This window comes from Delphinapterus leucas, unplaced genomic scaffold, assembly GCF_059928025.1.
Source record: "Delphinapterus leucas isolate spDelLeu-1000000601 "Yukka" unplaced genomic scaffold, BTC_Dleu_Yukka2 spDelLeu_asBTCV2_sq25, whole genome shotgun sequence".
Classification (NCBI taxonomy): domain Eukaryota; kingdom Metazoa; phylum Chordata; class Mammalia; order Artiodactyla; family Monodontidae; genus Delphinapterus; species Delphinapterus leucas.
The window spans coordinates 14489486-14511777 of record NW_028322234.1 but is presented as its reverse complement, the minus strand read 5'-3'; the positions used below and the strand labels follow the sequence as shown (position 1 = coordinate 14511777).

The following is a 22292-nucleotide window of genomic DNA, read 5'->3' as shown; positions in this document are numbered from 1 at the left end:
CATTCCAGCCAGCTAGAGTTGAACATTTTGTCCTTTGCCACCCAGAGTCCTCCATGATGGAGACTGGGACTTGCCAAGGTCCCATGGTTAGTTAGAATTACACACTGGATGAGTACCGAGACCTCCTGCCTACCTGCCCACTGCCTCCGTGCCCCAAGAGGAGGCTGTAAGGAGGAGTCAGCAGGGGCCAGGAGACAGAAGCTGGGGACAAATCATGGCCATGTATTTACGGATAGAGGCAGGAGGATTAGGAAGCACGTGCTTTTCTACCCGCCCGCCCCCAGAAGAGTTTGAATTGAGATTCTTAACTATCAGAGTGTCAGATGCCCTTTAGAGAATAGCATGGAAGCACAGCTGCTCTCCCCACCAGAAACACCAGGACACAACATTTTGCAGACAATTCACAAGTCTGTAGAAATTCCCACCGTCTCCACCCCCTCCTCCCACCACAATCCATCCTGAGGCCATAGGTGAAGAAATTCTGGTTTCTAGAACAAGAAAGTCAGAAAGACCCAGAAGCAGGAGACCTGAGATCCAAATACAGTCTTTCTTCTGACTCACTGTGGAGCAAGGAATTTGGGGGAAGGACAGTCCTGGCTCAAGTCCAGGCTGTGGGGGCCTGGGCAAGTTGCTTGCCCTCTCTGAGCCACATCTATAAAATGAGACTATTCTTGTCTATCTGGGGGGGAGGGGGGTCGAGGGTTATTAGGTTCAATGCTGTGTGTCATGGACATGTAAATATGAGGGGCCCCTCTCCTTCCAATGTCCCCATCTCTCCAGCAGGCCAGATGGTCTTGCTTCTTCTCCTTTTGGAGTGATGCAGTCCAGGGGCTTAGATAACATGCCCAGAAACCCATCTTCTGCAGAGAACGTCAAGTGGTTCATGGATACGAAATCCATCCCGGCCCCCCAGGTTAAGAACCTCTTACTCTGAACTCTCTCTCATTTACTAAGCTCCAACAGCAGCTTCCTTTATGTTGTTCCACTTCATTCCCACCCCAAAAGTTTCACACACCTGCCATTCCCTCTGCCCAGAATGGTCTTGCCCGGTTCTTGGAATGGCTGGTTTCCTCGTTATTGAGGGCTCAGCTGGAAAGTGCGCTCCCCACTGATCATCCATTTGAAATGGGCGCTCCCCACCCCATGGTCTTGAGAACATCACCATGCTTTATCTTTTTTGCAGCACCCATCAGTGCCTTGGTTATGTGTCTTTTTATTTATCTAATGTTGTCTCCTCATTAGGGGAGGGACTTTGCATGTCTTTGTTGTCATATATCCCCAAGGACTAGTGTCAAACATATAGTAGGAACTCAGTATATATTTGTTGAAGAGATGAATGACTGACTGAATGAATGAACAGGTGGGAAAATAGATGGAGGGACGACTGAATGATTTGGATGGATAAATGAATAAATAGATGGCTGAATATGGATGGATGGATGAATGGATGGATAAATAAACACATGGTTAGACAGAAGGATAAATGAAAATAAATGGATGGCTAAACATAGATGGATGGAGGGATAGTTAACAGTTGGATACATGGATGGGTGGAAGGATAATGAGTAATGGGTGATGGAAGGATGAATAATAAATATGTGGATGGATGGATGGGTGGATAAGTGGATGAGCAGGTGGATGCATGGATGGTTCAATGAATGGATGATACATTAATGAATAAGCAGTAGATAAAAAAGATGGATAACAGATAAAAGGATGGACAAATGAAGAAATAAATTAGTGGATGAGTAAATTAAAGGATAGCTAGATGGATAGTCCAATGGACAGTTCAAAAGATGGATGGATGGATAAATGGATGGACAAATTACAGAATGAGTAGATGGATGGATGTTTGCCAGACTCCATGCTAAGCACTTTATATGTTATCTTGTTTTATCTACACAGAAATCCCAGGAAGGAAGGAATGTTTTACAGACATGGTCCTTGAACTTCAGAGGCAGGAAAAAATCGCTTACCCCGGATAATACAAGTAGGAGATGGTGGAGCAGAATTCGAACTTACATCTGCCTGACTCCAAGCCCTGGGCTCTTAACCGCCATGGAAATCACCCTCCCCTTCTCCCCTCGCTTTGAGAGCCTGTACCGGCCACTGCAGCTCCCGTACTGATGCCCGTGCCCCAACAGTACCCAAATCACCCAGTCCCGGCCTCCAAGTTGCTCTGCTGTCAACCCCACAACTCCATGGGAGCCGGTGTGAGCCTGTGTGAGGATCTGTGAGGTCTCTGCACGCATGTGTGAGTGTAGAATGAGGTGACTGGAAAACATGTCCCTTCTCTGGGATGCCCCCCAAGTACCAGTGACATTGCACAGCCAAAGACAGGTCCAAAGAGTCTCATAGTGACCGCCACTCTTTATAAGGTGCCCGGGGACCAAGCCCCAGCCTGAGGTCATTCCCAGTGGCTGCCACAGAATCACAGCACCAGGTCATCCAGCCTGGTCACGTGACAACAGTGAACCAGGAAGAGGAAGTGAAAGAGAACAGGGGCAGGTTGTGGAGGGGAGCTCTGCCAGGCAGCCGCCCAGGGTCATCAGACTACAGCACAGAGAGGTTGTGAAGTCCATCCCCTGCCTCAGGATGGGGCCACGGAGGGCCAGGAGGATGGGGAAATGGAGCTGGAGGGTGGAACTGCGAGTGTCTCTCAGTCTCCCCATTCAGGCTTCTGTCCTCAGGATGCAGGTAGCTGGGTGGTCAAGAAGCTGGCGGACCTCAGCAGCTCTTGTTGTCATCACTGATCTCCACGTAGGGCAGCCCCATGGGCCAAGTGTCCCGAGGCCAGTAGCAGACTTTGAGAGTTTTGTCCGGCATCTCGTACGTGGCATCCACCATGGCCATGATGACGATGCCATAGGGGCAGGTGATGCTGATGAGCACATGCCTACGTGACAGGGTGACGACGGGACAAGATGCCCCTGCAGCCAGCTTGACGCCCCCATCCCCACCTCTCCCTACCTCTCATGGATCCTGACCATCCCAAAGGACCTCCTGGACCTGATCTCCTGACTACACCGTCCCCCAACACACACAGACATACATACACACACACATCCCAGTATCTGTGCCTCCCCACCCTGCCCCCAGGCTCCTGCTCCAAGCTCTGGCATCTGAGAGTTTCTGCTTCTAAGGCCCAAGGCCACAGGGCAAATGCTTACCAGATGCTGTGCAGGTAGGAGAAATTAATCCACTGCCAGAAACTGCAAAGCCAGCGGTCACTGATCCAGCTAGTAAACGCAAAAGCCCATAAAACCATGGTGACCTCAATTAGATGCCGAAGCTCCTCATTACTGGTCCTAGGGAGGGAAGGAGGGAGATCAGAGCCTGACTCAGCTAGCAGGGCCCAAAGGAGCTGATGGGAAACTCCTCCATCCAAGGAGATGAGGCTGGGAGGAGGGAAGGATCAAGGGGGCAAGCGGGGAGAGGGCCAGATCTGTGCCAACACTTGCTGAGCACTTACAAGATGCCGGGTCCTCACAACAATGCTATTATTCCCATTTTGTAGATGAGAATACTGAGGCACGCGAGATTAAGTATGTCCCAGCCCCACCCCAAGGTTACACAGCTAGTAAGTGGGGTCTGATTCAGGTTTATCAGAATGCAGAACCCGTAACCAACAAGGCTTTCCGCGTTCGTGTTTTGGGGTGTAAGTGTGTGTGCCCCTGTGGGTCGGTGCATGAGAATTTATGTCTATGTGGCTATGAGAATATATGTCTGTGTGTGGGAGGGTGTATTCTCTGAGGCCATGTCTCAGGACAACTCAAGATTAGAATCTGTGTTTCCCAAACAGCAGAGCTAACCCATTGTCCCTTAGGAAACAGTTTATCAGGGATTAATGGGGCAGTAACTCCTTTATGGGTAAAAGCACAAGCCCTGCCCACTAGCCTAAAATGGGACAGTTTGAACACCAAAAAAAAAAAAAAAAATCATAAGAATTGGTGAAATCTAAGGAATTCCCCAGCGGTGCAGTGGTTAGGGCTCTGCACTTCCACTTCAGGGGGCACAGGTTCGATCCCTGGTCAGGGAACTAAGATTCTGCATGCTGGGCAGTGTGGCCAAAAAAAAAAAGAAAAAAGAAAAAAAACATTAAAATTAGTGAACTCTGAATAAAGTCTGTGATCTAGTTAACAGTATTTTCCCATTGTCAATTTCCTCCTTTTTGAGGCTGGACTGTGGTTACATCCGATGCTGCCATTGGGGGAGCAGGGGGGCAATCTGGGTAAAGGGTACACAGGACTCTGTACTATTTTTGCAACTTGCTCTGAGCCTGTAATTATTTCAAAATAAAAAGTTAAAAATATAGGATAGTGACTGCAATGGATTGAAACACTTCAGAGATATAAACACCCATGAGTTCATAATAATACTTAAAGAAAAAACCACTTCATTGTTCCTTACTAGAGATGGCTAAGGCACCGACTCATTGCTCTAGAAATTGATTTTTAAAAGGGAAAGAATCAGTGCCCTATCCTGTCTTTCCTGTCCAAACTGTATTTCAAGGTTGATGAGCAAAAGTCCTTCTATCTGGATGGATGAACTCCAGATAATCAATGCAGAAGGAATAACAGAATCTGAAAATCACCCTTTTGCACCCTCTAATGAGATCACGGATGGAGACGGCATGAAACAGCTGCTGGAATCATTAGGGGAAAGGTCAGTAGAAAACTTTACAATGAAGGGTCTGGATGACAACATCCGAATCTACTGATCAATCTTAATGGCACTAAACATGGGACAACCATTCATCATGGGGTCTTAATTGGCTGGAACAAGCAGCACCCAGTGCCACACATGAAATGAAAAAATTAAATGTAAATCTAGATCTATTAATTTTCAGGAAATACAGAAATAAAAAAGAAAGAAGGAAAAAAGAAAGAAAAAGAAAGAAAGAAAAAGAAAGAAGGAAAGAAAAAGAAAGAAAGAAAAAGAAAGGAAGGAAGGAAGGAAGGAAGAAAGAAAGAAAAAGAAAGAAAGAAAAAGAAAGAAAGAAACCACAGCAATCAGTCAGCCAAATCCATAATGCAGGATGTTGTACAGGACAAACGATCGATCGAGTTTCTGTTATCAAATCAGAGGCGTGAAGAAAGGGGGAGGGGGGAGGGAGGGAGGGAGGGGCTGCTATGGAATAAAGAAGGTCTGAGAGACTGTGTTTGCCTTCTGATTTAAACAAGACCAGGTGTAAGAAGATGTCTTTGGGAAACTGAGGAAAGTTCAGTGCAAAATGGGTATTAGATGCTATTTTAAGGAAGGATCTTCTATTCGTCCCTCTAGATCCTTCCCTGCCTTTCTCCACTCTGCCCTGTGCCTCAGGGGGCAGCAGGGGCAGGGGAGCTAAGCTATGTGGACCTCGAAATAAATATTCCAACAGTATCCTCCATCCACCCTTTGGTTCCCCACTGGGGCTCCCCATTGGCCAACCCAACTGGAAACCACTGGGCAACCCAACTGGAAGCCCAAGGACAAGGGAGCCCCTGGATTTGGTCCACACAACCTCCCTGTGGGATTGGCTCGGGCTGGCTACAACCAACAACTGGAGGCCACAGCTCTTGCCAAGGCGACCCCCCTCTGCTAGCTCTCTCCTTCCAGATTCTTGCAATCACTCCCTCCCATCACTCCCCATCCCAGGTCTCCCGATGATCATAGAATCCCGCCGTTATTAACACAGAGCTTCTAAATGATCCCTAGTGATTTTCCTACAGTCTGCCCTCTCCTTTGTAAGGAAACGTTTTATTCAACTCTCCTCAAATGGCCCCATTTGAGAGTCCCCTCTCTAGCCTGCTAAGACCTAGTATGGGCTAAAAATAATAATTCTTTATCAGGTGAGTGAAACCCTGAACCATGAATGGTTGACATTATATGAAATCTGGGGGGAGCATAGAACGCAGGTCGGCAAAATGCTAATGTTTGCTGGGGCTGGTTAGTGGGCACACGGAGGTTTGTGATACAATGCTCTCCACTTGTATGTGTGTTCGGGGGTTTTCAGAATAAAAGGGACAAACTCTGCAGTCAGAGACAACCTTAGGTTCAAATCCCGGTCCTGCCCCTATTTGGTGAATGATCTTGGGGAAGGGACATCACCTCTTTAACACAGTGAGGTGTTGTGGGGGTTTTTGGCGGGGGTGGAGGGTGTGGTTCTTGGAAGGGAAAGGGGAGCCCCCTCCCCGGGCACCTGCAGCCACCACCCACTTTTTATATTCCTGGGCCACGATGTAGACGATGTGCAGGGCAATGCTGTTGAGGGCGTACGCGTTGATCATGGGCGTCAGGAAGGACAGGAAGGTACTGACCACGGTGGCGGTGATGACCAGGCAGATGTACTGGGGCCTGGGGAGAGAAGGGCTCAGCCGTCGGGGGTGGTTGGGGGGTGTTCCTGTGGGGTTTAGGCAGAGCAATAGGGTGCTCTTGTCGCAAAGATGGATGAGAAAAGGGAAGCTCAGAAAATGGTCTTAAGACTCCGAGGTGGGCTCAGTAAAAGGTCTCAGGGGTCCCAGGAGGATCACATGAAATTTCCCAGGGAACCCAGGTGGGCACAGGCAGGGTCCCAAGGGAGTCCTGGGGTAGGGGATGGATAGGATGACAAGGGGGTCTCAGGGAAGCTCAAGGGGGCTTAGTCAGGTCAGAAGAGGGTTCCAGAGCCCAGGTGAGTTCAGGCAAGGGATTCAGGTGAGCCGGGTGGGATTAAGGAAGGAACTACAGGGGTCCCAGTGGCTATTAGGAGAGGGGTCCTGGAAGGCTCAAGTGGGTCACACAGGGTCAGGAGAGAGATTCAGATGGGTCTTGAGGTCAAAAAAAGGGGCCCAGGAGGATCCAATGAAAGATTCCGGGGAACCCAGGTGACAGGCTCAGGGAAGAGGTCTGTGGGCCCCAGGTAAGCTTAGGCATGGGGTTCTGGGACCCCATAGTGGGTTCAGACAGGGTCTGGAGAAGGTCCCAGCTATCCAGGTGGGATCAGAGGAAGAATTCCAAATAAGCAGTAGGATAAGGGGAGGACTTCCAGGGGTCGCAAGTGCACTCAGAAGAGGGGTCCCTGGAAGTCCAGTTAGATCAGGCAGGGTCAGGAAAAAGTCCTGGGGTGTTGAGGGGAAGGGTTCCAAACACCCCAAGAGGGCCTGGGCAGGGGACCCAGAGGATAGGTGGGCTCCAGCAAGATCGACAGAGGACCGGCCCTCGCCCCACCTGTTCTCCCCTAGGAAGGCAGGGAAGTAGCAGCGGGGCATCCATATGCTGTAGCCACTGGCCAGCAGCCACAGAATAGCGATCTCATCCAGCATCTGGCCCAGGAAGCTGAGTGTCATGTGAAAGTACATAGAGAACAGACCTGGAGCGAAAGACAAAGGCAGGTGGTCAAGGGAATTTTCCCTTCCCGCCCCCACTACCGTATTGTCCCACCCCCCCACCTACCTACGACTGTGAAGAGGATGAAGGTGACATAAATGTAGCGGGAACGTTTCTGGACATATGGGTGCATCAGAAACATCATGAGAGGCCCAAAGATGAAGAAGGTGACATTGCTGAACTGGAGAAGGAAGGGGGAAATACGGGGAGGGGGTTGTCAGACAGAGGACGAGGAGGGGGGCTGCCCTTAGTCATTACCCAGTCGGTCACCTATCACCTTTCAGGCAGTTGATCAACCCAGGGTCTATCCATCTTTCAGCTGAACTTAACAGCCAACCAGTCATCAGTAGATCCATAACTCCATCCATTATTCTATGGGTTCATTCATTCATTCAATGCCTGTGGCAAAGTCTATCTACTAACTTTCCACATTTTCCTTTTGGCAATAGTGTTCCCCAAGTTTGAGCTGGGCGTCCAACTACTCAACGAAAGACTACATATCCCAGCCTTCCTTGCAGCTCACTGTGGCCTTGGGACCTGGCCTAGTCAATGGGATAGGAATGTAAATAAGCCTATTGCTTCCAGGTCAGTCCTTAAGAAGCAGCTTAAGGCTTGCACTCTACGTCTTGTGGACTGAAATGCAAACTTGGTGGTCATGAGTTGGCCTTGGCCTTGTAGACAAGGAAAGACAATGCAATACCCTAGTGACTCGCTTCTAAAAAGAGCAGGAAGCAGAAGTGATGGGGCATGACTTCTGAGGTTGCGTCAAAAAAAGTACAGTGGCTTCCACCTGATAGTCGCTATCTCAGAGCACGAGACACTGGAGCTCTAGCCACCGTGCAAGAAGACGGGGTACCCTTAAAGCTGCCATGCTGGAGAGACCATGTGGAGAGACCACAGAGAGATCGAGAGAGATGCTGGAGGAGCCCCAGCTATTCCAGTCCCCAGAAGTTTGACTCTTCCCAGTCCAGCTACCACACACAGAAGTGAATGAACCTTCAGATGATTCCAGTCCCCTTCCCCCCTTCAAGTCACACCAACAGTTGCCATGTGGAACATAGATGAGCTGTCCCTGCCAAACCCTATCCAGATTACTGATTCATGAGCAAAAATAAATAAATAAATAAGTGGTCATTGTTTCAAGCCACTAAACTTTAGGGTGATTTGTTATGCAACATTAGCTAGCTGAGACAAAGAGGAAATATTACTGTGGGCTGGGGTAGGAGAGGAGAAAGGTGCATGGAGGCCAGCTGGTACCGCACAGCTATGCCTTGTCCAGAACCCCATGATTGCACAGCTATGTTGTCTGTGGATTAGTGATTTGCGTCCTTATAATTAGACATTCACAATGTTCTGGGGCCCAGGCAAGGTTTATTATTCCCAGAATCTTTTCTCATCCTCAAAACAACCCTGCCAGTTAGGTTGTGCATCACCACACCATAGAAGAAGATACTGATTCTCAGAGTGGTCAAATGGTCCAGCCCAGGTCACCCAGCCAGTAACTGGAGAATCCAGGATTTGAAGCGAGATCCCACGTGAGTTTCTTGAGACAAGAATCAGAGTGCTGTTTATCACAGAAGCAGAAACTGCTTCATAGACCTCAATCGATGTTTGATAATAACACATGATTCAGATAACTAACAATGACCACTAAGAATATGGTAGTTATGGCAGACAGTGGGAATTGAGCGCTCAACAACCATCCTCCCTTCTTCCTCCTTAACCAAACTGATTTGGTTCAGTATTAGGAAGACCTTTCCTTCTTGGGAGGCAAAGGGGAATAACAATGGGCACAAGCTAATCTGATTCTCTCCTTCTTCTATGTAACAAGGCCACCAAGCTAAAGACTACATTTCCCAGATTCCCTTGCAGCTCCACACAGCCATGTGACTGAGTTCTGGCCAGTAAGACATGGGCACAAGACATAAGTACAGCTTCTAGGTTGTCTTCCTAAAGGGAAGGGGTGTGCCTTCCCCTTAATCCCTTTCTACTGGGATGCAGATGTGGTGGGATAGCTTCTTGAGCCACACAGATGACAGCAATAGCCTAGAGATGGGAAAACAACCATATAGAAGGAGCCTGGATCTCTGGTACCCCAAAGCTCTCACACCAGCCCTGGGGAGCTTATGATTGGATGTTATGTAAGAGAGAAACAAATTTCTATCTTCATTAAACCATTATTATTTTGGGTCTCTGCTACAGCAGCTGGACTTATGTCTTAACTTATAGATACTCCCTTTCTTCCTTGTTAAATAATCCAGAATTTTGTTCAGGCATCAGGAAGGCATGGCTTTTAGGGAGGCAGGATTTAGCCCCAGGGCATAGATCATCCCTATTGCTAAGGATTGGTTAAGGAATGAATGTGTGATATAATTCTGGCCAATGAAACATGATGGAAGATCTGATGAGGAGCTTCTGGGAAAGCTCTCTTTACTGAAATCAGACTGAGTGAAAAGGCCTTTGGAGATTGTTGTGATGTTTCAGATGCGGCAGCCATTTTGCAACCATGAGGAAACAAGGTTGACAGGAAAAACAAATACTTGAGGACAGTGGTCTCAAACATTTTGGTTTCAAGAACTTCTTATATTCTTAAATATTACTGAGGACCCTGAAGAGCTTTTGCTTGTGTGGGTTACATCTATCAAGATTTACCTTATTAGAAACTAAAACCCCAAAACTTTCAAGACACGTGACTACACAAGCCCACATTCGTTTGGCCATCAGATAGATGATGTCATCACACGTCATGCAGCCTCTGGAAGGTTCCATTGTACCCTCGTGAGAGAATCAGAGTGGGAAAAGGCAAATAATACCTTAATATTATTATGAAAATAATTTTGACCTTGAGGAAACCCTGAAAGGGTCTCAAGGACACCAAGCAGGGTGGCGCTTGGACAATATCTTGAGGACCACTTCTCCAGGGATAGCAGAGAAGAAAGATGGGAAGAACCAAGTAGCCTGATGATGTTGGGCTCTGAGTTAATCTATTCTGGAACCATCTACCTCCAACTTCCATTAAAAAAAAAAAGATACTGTCCTTTCTATTTAAGCTGTTTTAGTTGGGTGTTTTATTTGAAACCAAAGCATTCCAATGAACGACCTTTGGGATCCAAGTGGTGTGGGATTGGATACATGTTCCCTTGCTCATTAACTGTGGAGCCTTGAGAAGGTAACTTCAATCCCTTAACCTGCCATCTCTGCATTTCTGACATATGCATAACACCACCTGCCTCTTCACGCTGTTGACCCAAAGGTCCCCAAACCTCACTGGACTCATAAATACAATTAAGGTCACAAGAACATTTGCACCAGAATTTCAACGGCTTAAAGTCCCCAACTGCTGATGCAGGACTTCGATGCCCCCTCAAAGTCTCCCCCAGATATGTTGGGGTCACAGTGAGTATCTCACATGGGCTCAGAAACAGGTGTTCTCATGGCCTCAATCCACCTGCCAATTTGAGGTCAACCAGCTTGCTCACTCAATGACACCCTTCCCTCCCCCCAAAAATCTTCCCCTTGTAAAGGTCTCCTAAATTGTCTGCATTCCATCTTAGAAAGTGAAGAAACAGCACCCTCTTAACTAGGATGCTCTGTTATTTTTTAGAACCCCAGTATTAACGATGCTGACTCAAAAATACAGGGCACAGTGGTGGGTGTGGGGAAAATCATTCACCTGATACAATGTCAGCATCTACTAGCCTAGGTCCTGGGCACCTGTACAGGTTCCCAAGACAGGAGGCCTCCTGATTCCAGGAAAGTCCACAGCTCTCCTGGGGCAATGGGAGAACCAGCTCAAAGGTCATAGTTTGAGAACCCAGGCTTGGCAAACTGGTTCCCCAGCCCATGGTCCCACCTATGTCCTTGTTTTCCATGCCAAGTTCTCTGGTGTTTGTCAATGGACAGAGTCAAACACATCTCCAGGAGGATCACCCAGTTCACAGTGGCTACCCCAGAACACAGAACACCCCCAACCTGCCCTGTCTGTATCATGAGATCCTACCCCACTGGAATAGACACCTATCCCAAAGCAGGATATCAGACTTTTCTTTGGGGAATTTGAAACTTGGAGCAGACACAAAGCCTGGGAGTCACCATAATTGTGTTGCACCGTTGGCAACTCTCTAAAGAGGCCCTGGGATATTGTCATGATGTTTAAAATATGGCAACCATCTTGCCACCCACGAGAAGACAAGGGTGAGGAAAAAAAAGCAAATACTCGAGGGTAGTGTTTGCCCTTCTTCTGAATCCTGCACACCTACCCTGGGTCGCAGCCTTCCCAAAATAACTCATCTTTCCATTTTCTAAGATATCCTACAATCTTTCCAACGCCTTCTTTCTCCCCCTCCGCCCCCCTTTGGTTTGTTTCTTTGTTTTGGTTTTTGCTTAAGCTACCATTCTATTGCCTGAATCCAACAAACCCATCAGCACTGGTAATATTAGCTAGGGTTCTTTGGTAGCAAGCAACAGAAAATGATTCTGGTGAACTTACACTATAAATATAAATGTGTGTGTGTGTGTGTGTTTACTTATTTAATTAACCAAATCATTCATTCATTTGTTCGTTCATTCATTCATTCATTCATTTATTATAGGGAGCTCATTAATCAAAGGAATTGCAGAGGACAAGGAAAACCAGAAACCGGAACAGCTTTGACCCTCTAATGGACAATCTCTTCAGGGGGCAATTTTGGGTATGAATGAAAACAACTGTGTCCAGTCCTTCTGTCCAAGCCCAAGCTTCAAATTCTGGAGAGTGTAGCCAGGGCCACATCCCATCCTTGGCCAGAGGAGGGGGACCACCTTGATTGACCATCCCATCGAGGCCATAACCAGGTGGTTGATGAAGGGAAAATGGGGCCATGAATACTGAATGGGCAAAACCCCAAACAAATCTGATGTTCCCTCTGTCTTCAACCAAACGGCAGCCCTTGGGCAAATCAGGCATGCCTGAAGATGCTGAGCCATCCAGCCTCCCAAACTGTTAAGCCTCCACTTAAAACACGTCCGTGACTCTCATCTATAAAATCCAGATTCTTAAGCTTGGCTTATAAACTCCCTCCATAACTCACCTTTCTCCACCTTCAATTTTATAATCTGGGTGGAAGGAATAACTTAGTTCTGAATAAGCCACACTTTAACCTCCAGGAGTTCACACATACTGTTCCCACTGCCTGGAACACTCTCATTCCCCCTTACCCCTCTTCGCCAGGCCAATTACTCCGCCTTTAACCTGGGCATCACTTTCTCCCTAAAGCCTTCCTAATCCCCCAAGGCAGGGTCAGGTGGCCTTCCTTTGTGGCCCTGTGCCATCCCACTTTCCTGACACTTGTCTGGCTGGAACCATCTGGCTCTCCCGCTAAACCTGGCTTTGAGAATGGGGACTGTGGCTTCCCCCTTCTCCATTATAACCTCAGGAACCAGAATATAGTAGGTGCTCAATAAATCCTGTTGGCTGGATCTCAAAATAATTCAGGTGGATCACCTGTCACACACATGAAAACACTTGGCAGAGAGTCTTGCATCTAGAAACTTCTGAATAGAAGGTGCTCCAACTGTCACTTTCCAATCTATTGACAGCCTGACCCCCTCAAGGTCCAACTTTCTAGTTCTTGTTTGGCAATGGGGAGCTTGAGTCTCAGAGAGGTGGAGTGATTTCTCTGAGGTTGCACAGCTCTGGGGGACTCCGAAGTTTGCTTTGACCCCCTGCTTTGAAAGATTGGAGGACTAGATGGGTGGTGAAGATGAAGAGGGGGCTCCCCTGCTTCCTGGCTGTGTGATCTGGTGTCTCTGGGTCCCCCTTTCCTGCACCAGTGAAGTAGGAGAGGATCATCAATGCTACCATGAAGGTTGTTGGGGGGAGGGGGATGCATGAGGCCAGGCATTGAAAAGCTACTTCGCCAGGGACATGGTTGTGGCTCAAGAAATAGCAAAGGCTGCTGCTGCTCTTGTTACTGTTCAAGGAGATAATAATAACAGGCTTGTGGTTGGTATCAATGCTCCATGCTAAGTGGCCTGCAGGATGAAGACAGGTGTTCTCAATAATGCCCCTGAGTGTGCAGAATGAGGACAGAGCAACGGGCAACGCCTATAACTAATGGGCTCCGAATGCCGCCGGGGTTTGTGATAGAATCAGAGACCACCCTGACACCAGCGTCTCCCTCTCTGCCCTCTGGGGCTGGGCCCCCGCGTTTCCCAACCACCGGCCCTACCCAGACTCAGAGAGGCAGGCAAGGTACCCGCCCGAGATCGTGGCCAGTCCTGAGCTCTGGACACAGGTGAGCTGGATTCCTTGGGTCCCAGCCCCAGCAGGTGGCTTCACTTTCATTCATTCATTCATTCAGTCATTTGCTCAACAATCATTCCTTCAGTACCTACTACATACTCAAGGATCTCACCAGTGCCTGAAAACAAAGTCACTGCCTTTACGGTGTATCCAGTCAGAGTTTGGGGGATGCTCTATGCTTCAGTTTCCTCCTCTATAAAACGGAGGCCCTATCTCCGAGCGCCACGGTGAGGATTCGAGAACTGAGTGCCACGGGACCAGGGGGGTCGGCAGTTTTGTTCACTGCTACAAACCCCAGGTGTCTAGGACAGTGCCTGGCACACAGTAGGTGCTCAGTGAATTTTTGTAGCGAATAATGCATGCAAAGAATACGTGTCAATAATGCACATATGTGTCTGATGCATGTGCTGTGTACCATGGGGTGACTATTATTCTAGAATGCTTTGATGTTTTGATCACCCGTACCCAGCAGGACGTCTGGTAAGTGAATGTGGCTGGATCCTTAGGACCGGAAGGAGGAAAAGGGGGAGAGATGGAGGGAAGGTGGGGAGGAGGAGGAAGGAAGGAAGGAAGGAAGGAAGGGGATTGACCTGAGTAGACGCCTCACCTCAGTCTTTTTCACTGCTTACTGCTTTATCATCTCTGCCCTCCCCACCGGACTGTGACTTCCAAGAGGACAGGAAACACCTGTTTTATCCCCAGCTGTGTCCCCAAAGTCTATCATGCTGGGCACCCAGTAGGCTGGCATGCACTCAAGAAAAATATGTTGACTCAGTCAAATCAAGAAACATGGCCGGGGGTGGGAGGGATAAACTACAGTTTGAGATGAACAGATGCACACTACTGAATATAAAATAGATAAACAACAAGGTCCTACTGTACAGCACGGGGAATTATACTCAATATCCTATAATAAACCATAATGGAAAAGAACGTGAAAAAGGGAATTCCCTGGTGGTCCAGTAGTTAGGACTCCGCACTCTTACTGCCGGGGCCCCAGGTTCAATCCTTGGTCGGGGAACTAGGATCCCGCAAGCTGCATGGAGCGGCCATAAGAAGAAAAGAAAAGAAAAGAAAAAGAGAATATATTCTTTTTATATATATGTATATATCTAAGTATATGTATATTTGAATCACTTTGCTGTACACCAGAAACTAATACAACATTGTAAATCAACTACAGCAAAAAATTAAAAAAAAAAAAAACATGGCCAAACCTCCCCTTTCTCTTGCTCCCCAGTGCCAAAGCTCAAACTCCCACCACCCACCCCTGGCCCTGTCACCTGCCGAGGACCCCCGTATGCATCCATTCCACTCATGCACATGAGTGTCAGTGCTGGGCTGGGGCCGTGGACCACCAGCCACAGTCCCTCTCCGCATGGGACTTACTTGCATGAATTAAGATGCACACGACATTGTTAATCACTCAGTAACTGAGTGGCCTCACAGCACTGTGCATAAGTGAGAGACTCTGAGACTAGGTGGCCGGGGTTTAACTCTGGCACTCTCAGCATTCACACGCTTGCAAGTCACATGCTGTGCAACCCTGGGAAGGAAATGTACCCTCTCTGAGCCTTTATTTCCCCCATCTGTAAAATGCGGAGAATAAGAATTTTATGAGGAGTGCAGTGCTCTTTTATTTGACATTAACAAAATTAATGTCAAATAAAATTAATATATGAAAACTTTCTCATTTCTCTGTGCTATATTTACTCCTAACAACAACAATAATAATAGCTTCAACTATTCAGTGCTTAGGATGTGCCAGGAGCTGTGAGTTTTTTTAAATACCTCTATCTTTTAAATTACAATATAACTCACAGACTATCAAATTCATTCTTTTCAAGTGTACATAATCTATTCAAATGTTGTGCAACCATCATTGCTAATTCCAGAACATTTTCATCACCCCAAAAGGAAACCCTGTACCCATTAGCAATCATTCTCCCTTCCCTTCCCCCAGCCCTTGGAAACCATGAATCCACTCTCGGTCTCTGTGGATTTGCCTGTTCTGGATGTTTCGTATCAACAGAATCGCATACTGTGTGGTCTTTTGGGTCTGGTTTCTCTCACTGAGATTCATGTTTTCAAAGTTCATCCATGTTGTAGCATGTGTCAGTGCTTGACTCCTTTTTAAGGCTGAATCATATTCCATTGTGTGGATGGAGCACACTGTGTTTATCCATTCATCCACTGATGGACATTAGGGATGTCCAGTAGCTGTATCATCCTCTCCATGGTCCTATGAGTCAAAAATTACTAGCACCTCACAGAAATCCCCTTTTTGCATAGGTACTCAGTAAATATTTGCTGAATAAAAGGAATGAATGGGGACTTCCCTGGTGGCGCAGTGGTTAAGAATCTGCCTGCCAATGCAGGGGACATGGGTTCGAGCCCTAGTCTGGGAAGATCCCACACGTCGCAGAGCAGCTAAGCCCGTGCGCCACAACTACTGAGCCTGCCCTCTAGAGCACGCGAGCCACAACTACTGAAGCCCGCGCGCCTAGAGCCCGCGCTCCGCAACAAGAGAAGTCACTGCAATGAGAAGCCCGTGCACCGCAACGAAGAGTAGCCCCCGCTCGCCACAACTAGAGAGAGCCTGAGCGCAGCAATGAAGACCCAATGCAGCCAAAAATTAATTTTTTTTTTAAAAAGTAATGAATGAATGAGTTTTTCTTCCCTAGCGTGTACCACCCCCTGGCATCCTATACTCTTGACTCCTGTTTATTGCCTGTCTCCTCCATCCCCCAGGACACCAGCCCCACGAGAGCAGGCATTTTTGTCTGCTTTGATCACCACTGTGTCCCCAGAGCTGAAACAGTGACTGGCTGCACCAATTCCCAATGAATGAAGAGTGAAATAAAGGGGTCATTTCAATCTGACCCCTGTGTCAGCCCCGGGAGGCCAGCAGGTTGCAGATCAGCGATGCCTGTTTTTCCGAAGGAGAAGAGAGGCCCAGAGGGACCTATCGAGTCTGGGTCTGGGATGTATCATGAGCATGGTCACCAGTTTCATGCGTGCAATTATTCAGTTAATCGCATCTCTCCTCCCTGAGGGCAGGAACCATGCCCTCCTCGGTTCTGCGGGACCTGGCATACAAGAGGTGCCCTGTAATTAGTTGCTGTGAGTTTTGAGGAGGAGAAAGGCAGAAGAGGGAGGTGTGGTTTAGAGCTCATGGGACCTGCTGGTCACAGCCAGGCGCTCAGAGAGGGGCGGGCCTCCCGCCTGGGTCACACAGCATCCAGGGAAGACAGAGACTGGAGTTACTAGCACACTGCAGAGGCCAAGAGCGCCAAGGCTATCGGAAAAGAAGGTGGGGACGCTGTCGGAGGTGCGCACTGCAGCCTACACCCTCCCCACTCTCATCTCCCTGTGTCTTTGATACCCACCCACCCCCAGACCCCCTACTCATCCCCACTCCTATGCCTTTCCTATGCAGTTCCCCACGCCAGGCACACCATCCCTTTGTTCTGAATCTGAGCATCTGAGAGGGAGTTTTCTGGAGAGGATGAGATGCGGAGCTTCTGAAGCTTTGGCAGGATCCCAGGCAAGAAATTCAGCAGCACAGCTGCCTCTGAGAGCCTGGGGCGGGGGGGCCTTGAAACATCTCCCCACACCACTTGAAACTCTCCTAAGTTGTCAGCAGCCCAGGAGGAGGCCACACCTGGAGGCCATCAGGCCAAAGCAAACAGGTGCCAACTAGAGCGGCCCACACCTTGACTTCTCCCCCTGCCTCACCTGCCCCAGCCCCTCCCACGCCCCCGACCTCTGTTCCTGTTGGATCGCCCTTCCTGGCTCTCGGTTAGACTGTGAAACGCAGCCAGGTGTTCCAGCTGCCCCCAGATCATCAACTCTCTCATGCTCCGAAGTCAGCCATGGCTCCCGCGTGCCCTCACGATGCAGCACGCACCCTTTTGCGCTGCTTTCCTGATTTAGCCCCTGGAAACCTCATTAGCACTTTTTCTCTCCTTCGTTTCCTCCCCCTCAGGCAGGCAGCCTGGGCGTTGGCTTGAAGCTAACAGTTCTTTTCTCTCACCTCAAGACCTTTGCATATGCTGTTTCCTTTGCCCCATATACCTTAGAGAACATTTACTCATTCCTTAAGCATCAAGGTTCCCTCCCCATTCAACAAACAGAGGCGTCACGCTCCACCCCATGGTTCCTCACCATCCCACATCTGCCCCCTGTTTTTCTCCCTTTGCCACTAGCTAACTGTGGGGGTGTCCATTTCTAATTCTGAACCACCAGCCCAACAACCCGGGGGCACTGAGCCTCTCTGGGACCCCAGCACCACCCAGCACAGGTTGGTTTACAGCACTTTTGTTGAATGAATGAGTCCGTCAGTGAATACAGGATAAATTTCAAACACTCCAACTCAGCATTGAAAACTTCATCTTTATCTCTCCCCATATTTTAGCCACAGAGACATACTTTCCCAAACTGGTTGTCCCTCTTTTACTTCCAGGACTTAGCACACCCTTTTCTTCTCTTCTGCTCTCTTTCCCAGACTCCTGCCCTACTTGGCAAGGTCCTATTCATCCTTCAAAAGCCAACGCCTAGGTGCCCTCCTCTAAGAAGCCGAGTCCTCCAGTGCGTCCTTCGTCTGTACCCTGACCGTGTGCTGGGCTGGGCTCTACTTCCTCCAACCCCAGGCTCAGAGCTTCTTGCACGTAGATCAACGAGAAAGCAAAAGATTCTTCAGAGAACACTCTTTTCCAATTATGAGCTGTGATTCCTAAGTGGATCATGACAAAATCCATGTGAACAGATTTAAAATTTTTTTCTGCTATATATGTGGTCTTTCATTGACATACCTAGACCAAAAGCATGCTTTTAAAAGCCTGCCTAGGGCTTCCCTGGTGGCGCAGTCGTTAAGAATCCGCCTGCCAATGTAGGGGACACGGGTTCGAGCCGTGGTCCGGGAAGATCCCACATGCCGCGGAGCAACTAAGCCCGTGCACAGCAACTACTGAGCCCGTACTGAGCCTAGAGCCCGTGCTCTGCAACAAGATAAGCCACCGCAATGAGAAGCCCAAGCACCGCAATGAAGAGGAGTCCCCGCTCGCTACAACTAGAGAAAGCCCGCGCACAGCAACAAAGACCCAATGCAGCCAAAAATAAATAAATAAAATAAAATTTAAAAATTAAAACTAAAAAATTAAAAGCTGCCTAGTAGTTTGACATCTATTCAAGCCCTACAAAGATTAGTGAAAATGTTACAGCTTTTGTGTGGTCCATGTGCTAAGGATGATGTTTCCAATTTTAAAAGGGACTTCCCGGGCTTCCCTGGTGGCGCAGTGGTTGAGAGTCCGCCTGCCGATGCAGGGGACACGGGTTCGTGCCCCGGTCAGGGAGGATCCCACATGCCGCAGAGCGGCTGGGCCCGTGAGCCATGGCTGCTGAGCCTGCGCGTCCGGAGCCTGTGCTCCGCAACGGGAGAGGCGACAGCAGTGAGAGGCCCGCATACCGCAAAAAAATAAAATAAAATAAAGAAATAAAAGGGACTTCCCTAGTGGTCCAGTGGTTAGGATTCGGCGCTTTCACTGCCAGGGCCCGGGTTCGATCCCTGGTGGGGAAACTAAGATCCCACAATCCCTGAGGCGCAGGAAAAAAAAAAAAAAAAAAAAAAAAGGTTGAAGGAGGATGTCATGGAGGGCAATTTTGCATGAGAGCGCACGGATGTGGAAGCAGCCCACATCTGAGCCAGCCCTCTCTCCGTGCCTTCTAAGGGGTGGGCTGGACAGGGAACTTTCCGGACTACAGAACGCAGAGAGGAGGAGTCCAGAACCCCACACCCTCTTCTCAGCCTCCAGGCACCAGCACATTCAACCCTCTCCCATTTTATAGGGAAGGCCACCGAGGACCAGAAAGGGTCAGTATCTCTGGCTCAGGAGAAGCAAAAGCTGGGGCGACCTCAGGGACCCCTTGAATCTCAAACTCTTGCCTCCCAGCTCTGGGAAGTGGTGAGGTCAAAGGTAACAGAGTCAGAGCAACCTGACACTGAGCTCCCCTCCCCCCAAAAAACACCTCTCCAGATATGCCAAGTTCAAATCCCACCTCTAAGTACCACAGTTACCCTGGGCATATCCTTCAATCTCCCTGAATGCCTGTTTCTTAATCTGGAAAATGGGATTAACTAACTCTATATACTATACATGCTGCCTAATTCCCAATGTCATGGTGAAGATTAAATGAGGTTTTTTCAGGCGAAATGTTTTGGGCAATGCCTGGCACACAGTAAGTGCTCGGTAAAGGCCATTATTTGCGTGAATTCATGCTCACCATTTATTGAGCAGGTACTATGTGCAGGGCACAGAGCAAAGGGCATTGTCTCATTATCCACCAATCTGGGAGCTCCAGGAAGGCAAGCCCACTGCCTTATTCACCACAGTGTCCCCAGCACCCCGCACAGGATAACTGTACGTGTCTCTGGTCGCTTGCATCTTTCAAGCTTTGGTTAAATGCCATTGCCGTTGAGGCATCCAAGAGTTTTGAGCCCTTCCAGTGTGGTCCTGACAGCAGGGGCTGGGTGAAGGATGACCAGCCATCCTATTTTGCCTGGAACTGCAGGGTCTCCTGGGACCCGGGACTTATGGTGCTAAAACCAGGACAGTCCCAGCATACTGGGATGAGTTGGTCACCCTGGGCTGGGGATACAGCTGAGAACAAGGCAGACACAGCCATCTCCTCCAGGAAGCCCTCCCTGATAACCCCTCCACCAATGGCTCAGGAGCTGCCTCTAGGCTTCCCAGAAGCTGCCTGTGCACCTCCCATTACAGCACCATCATCCTGGGTTGTGGACACCTGGAGTCGCACCTGTATCCTCTGCTCTGGGAGGGCAGAGGCAGCTCTTTTCCAGGTTACGGCTGCATTTCCAAAACCTACCACAGAGCCTCACGCCTAATAAAGACAGTCTAATGAATGAAAGCCAGAAGGCAGGCCTTGCCTAACAGATGAGCAAACTGAGGCTCAGAGAGGCGGCTGCTCGGGTAGGATTTCCCAGCGGGGAGGTGGAGCAGCTGGGGTTTGAACCCCTGTTTGCTGAGACTCTGTCCCACCAGAGGCTCCCGCCCGGCCCTCACCGTGTTGTAGAACTCGGCCACCAGCTCCCAGTGCTGGAAGTTGCTCTCACACCAGTCCACCTCCGAGCTCTGGTAGGCGAAGATGCTGGGCATCCTGACGCAGTGCCTGCCATCCGCTGGCTGCGTCTGGCAGAGAGGAGCACGGGAGCCTAGAGAGGGCCGGGCCCAGCCAAAGGCGGGGAAGAGACGGTGGGGTGCCCCACAGCAGGCAGAGAGGAAAAACCTGCTGGACGGCTCCCTGGTGGCACCAGGACAGCCTGTCCCGTGTGGTGGCGGCCAGCCGCTGCCCTGGGCATAAGCAGAGGGGTTGGCACTGTCCAGGCAGGGCAGGGCAGGGGTGAGTGGGGAGGGGGCCTCCCTTCCCTGCCCCCCTAGGAGCGGGAGTTAGGGGGACTGTTTTTTGGAACAGTAATTTAAAATAATGGTGATGGGGACCTCCCTGGTGGTCCAGTGGTTAAGACTCCACTCTCCCAATGCAGGGGGCCTGGGTTCCATCCCTGGTCAGAGAACTAGATCCCGCATGCTGCAACTAAGACCTGGAGCAGTCAAATAAATAAATAAATATTAAAAAAAAATAAAGTAATGATGATGATGATCCCACTGGGATGAGTACTTTGCCATCCCCACTTTGCAGATGGGCAAACTGAGGCAGAGAGCAAAGTCATTTGCACAGAGCATGCAAGGTGATGACACCAAGATGTGAAAACAGGCAGGCTTCAGACTCCGAGCTTCTTTTTTTATTTATTTATTTTTTCTTTTTCTTTTTTTTGACCGCACTGTGCAGCTTGCAGGATCTTAGTTCCCCGACCAGGGATTGAACCCGGGCCACCGTAGTGAAAACGCCAAGTCTTAACCACTGGACTGCCAGGGAATTCCCCAGACTCCAAGCTTCTAACCATTAGGTTTTACTACCTCGACATCGCCAAAGCTCCACGCTGCTGCTTCCCAGATTAGGGCCAACAGCTGGACACCTGCCCCAACAGACTCCGCTCAGCTCCCTTGGAATCCTTGGTGATAGAAACTCCTTTGGGGGCTTCAATCTTCCTGTCTGTGCTATGGAAGGCTAGGCTGGATTGAAGCCATTTCTCTTGGGTGGACAAGACCTCATACACTTAGAGTGTCCCAGCTTCCACAAAAGCATCCCTGAGGGGAGGAATCTGTGGAGTTCTGGGCCTGGGGTCCCCAGTCCTGGCTTCCCAGGGCTGTGGAAAGCTCCGGTTTGAGAGTCAGACAGGCCTGAGTTTGAATTCTGAGTTCCTCCTGTTCCTAAGCTGTGTGGCCTTGGGCAAGTGAATGCACCTCTCTGAGCCTCAGCTTTCTCACCTGTAAGATGGGAATAATAATAGTACCTCCCTCTTAGGCCTACTGTGAAGATTTAATGAGCTGATACAGCATTTCCCTAGGAAGAAAATGTTTGTTGATGGTGGCCCTGCATTGAGAATCACTGAACTGTGTGGCGAGAAATCTACTTACTCCCTTTTCAGTTCTCAATAGTTCCAGGAGAGGGGCTCAGTTGGTGCTAATACATGTTTATGCCTCAACATTTAATCCCTTTGTTTGTTAAAAAGCCCTTCAGCAGG

The 22292-nt window shown here is 49.1% G+C and overlaps 1 protein-coding gene across 1 annotated transcript; it reads right to left on the bottom strand.

Moving 5' to 3' along the window:
- Window positions 1–2358: 2358 nt before the first annotated feature.
- On the bottom strand, window positions 2359–20885 carry ACER1 (alkaline ceramidase 1). The gene is made up of 6 exons (XM_022557479.3): window positions 20713–20885; window positions 7414–7528; window positions 7189–7330; window positions 6199–6336; window positions 3171–3308; window positions 2359–2896 (listed from the first exon to the last, which is right to left on the bottom strand). Exons 1-6 carry the CDS (start codon window positions 20803–20805, stop codon window positions 2728–2730), a joined length of 795 nt encoding a protein of 264 aa, XP_022413187.1. The 5' UTR covers window positions 20806–20885; the 3' UTR covers window positions 2359–2727.
- Between the last annotated feature and the right edge of the window lie 1407 nt (window positions 20886–22292).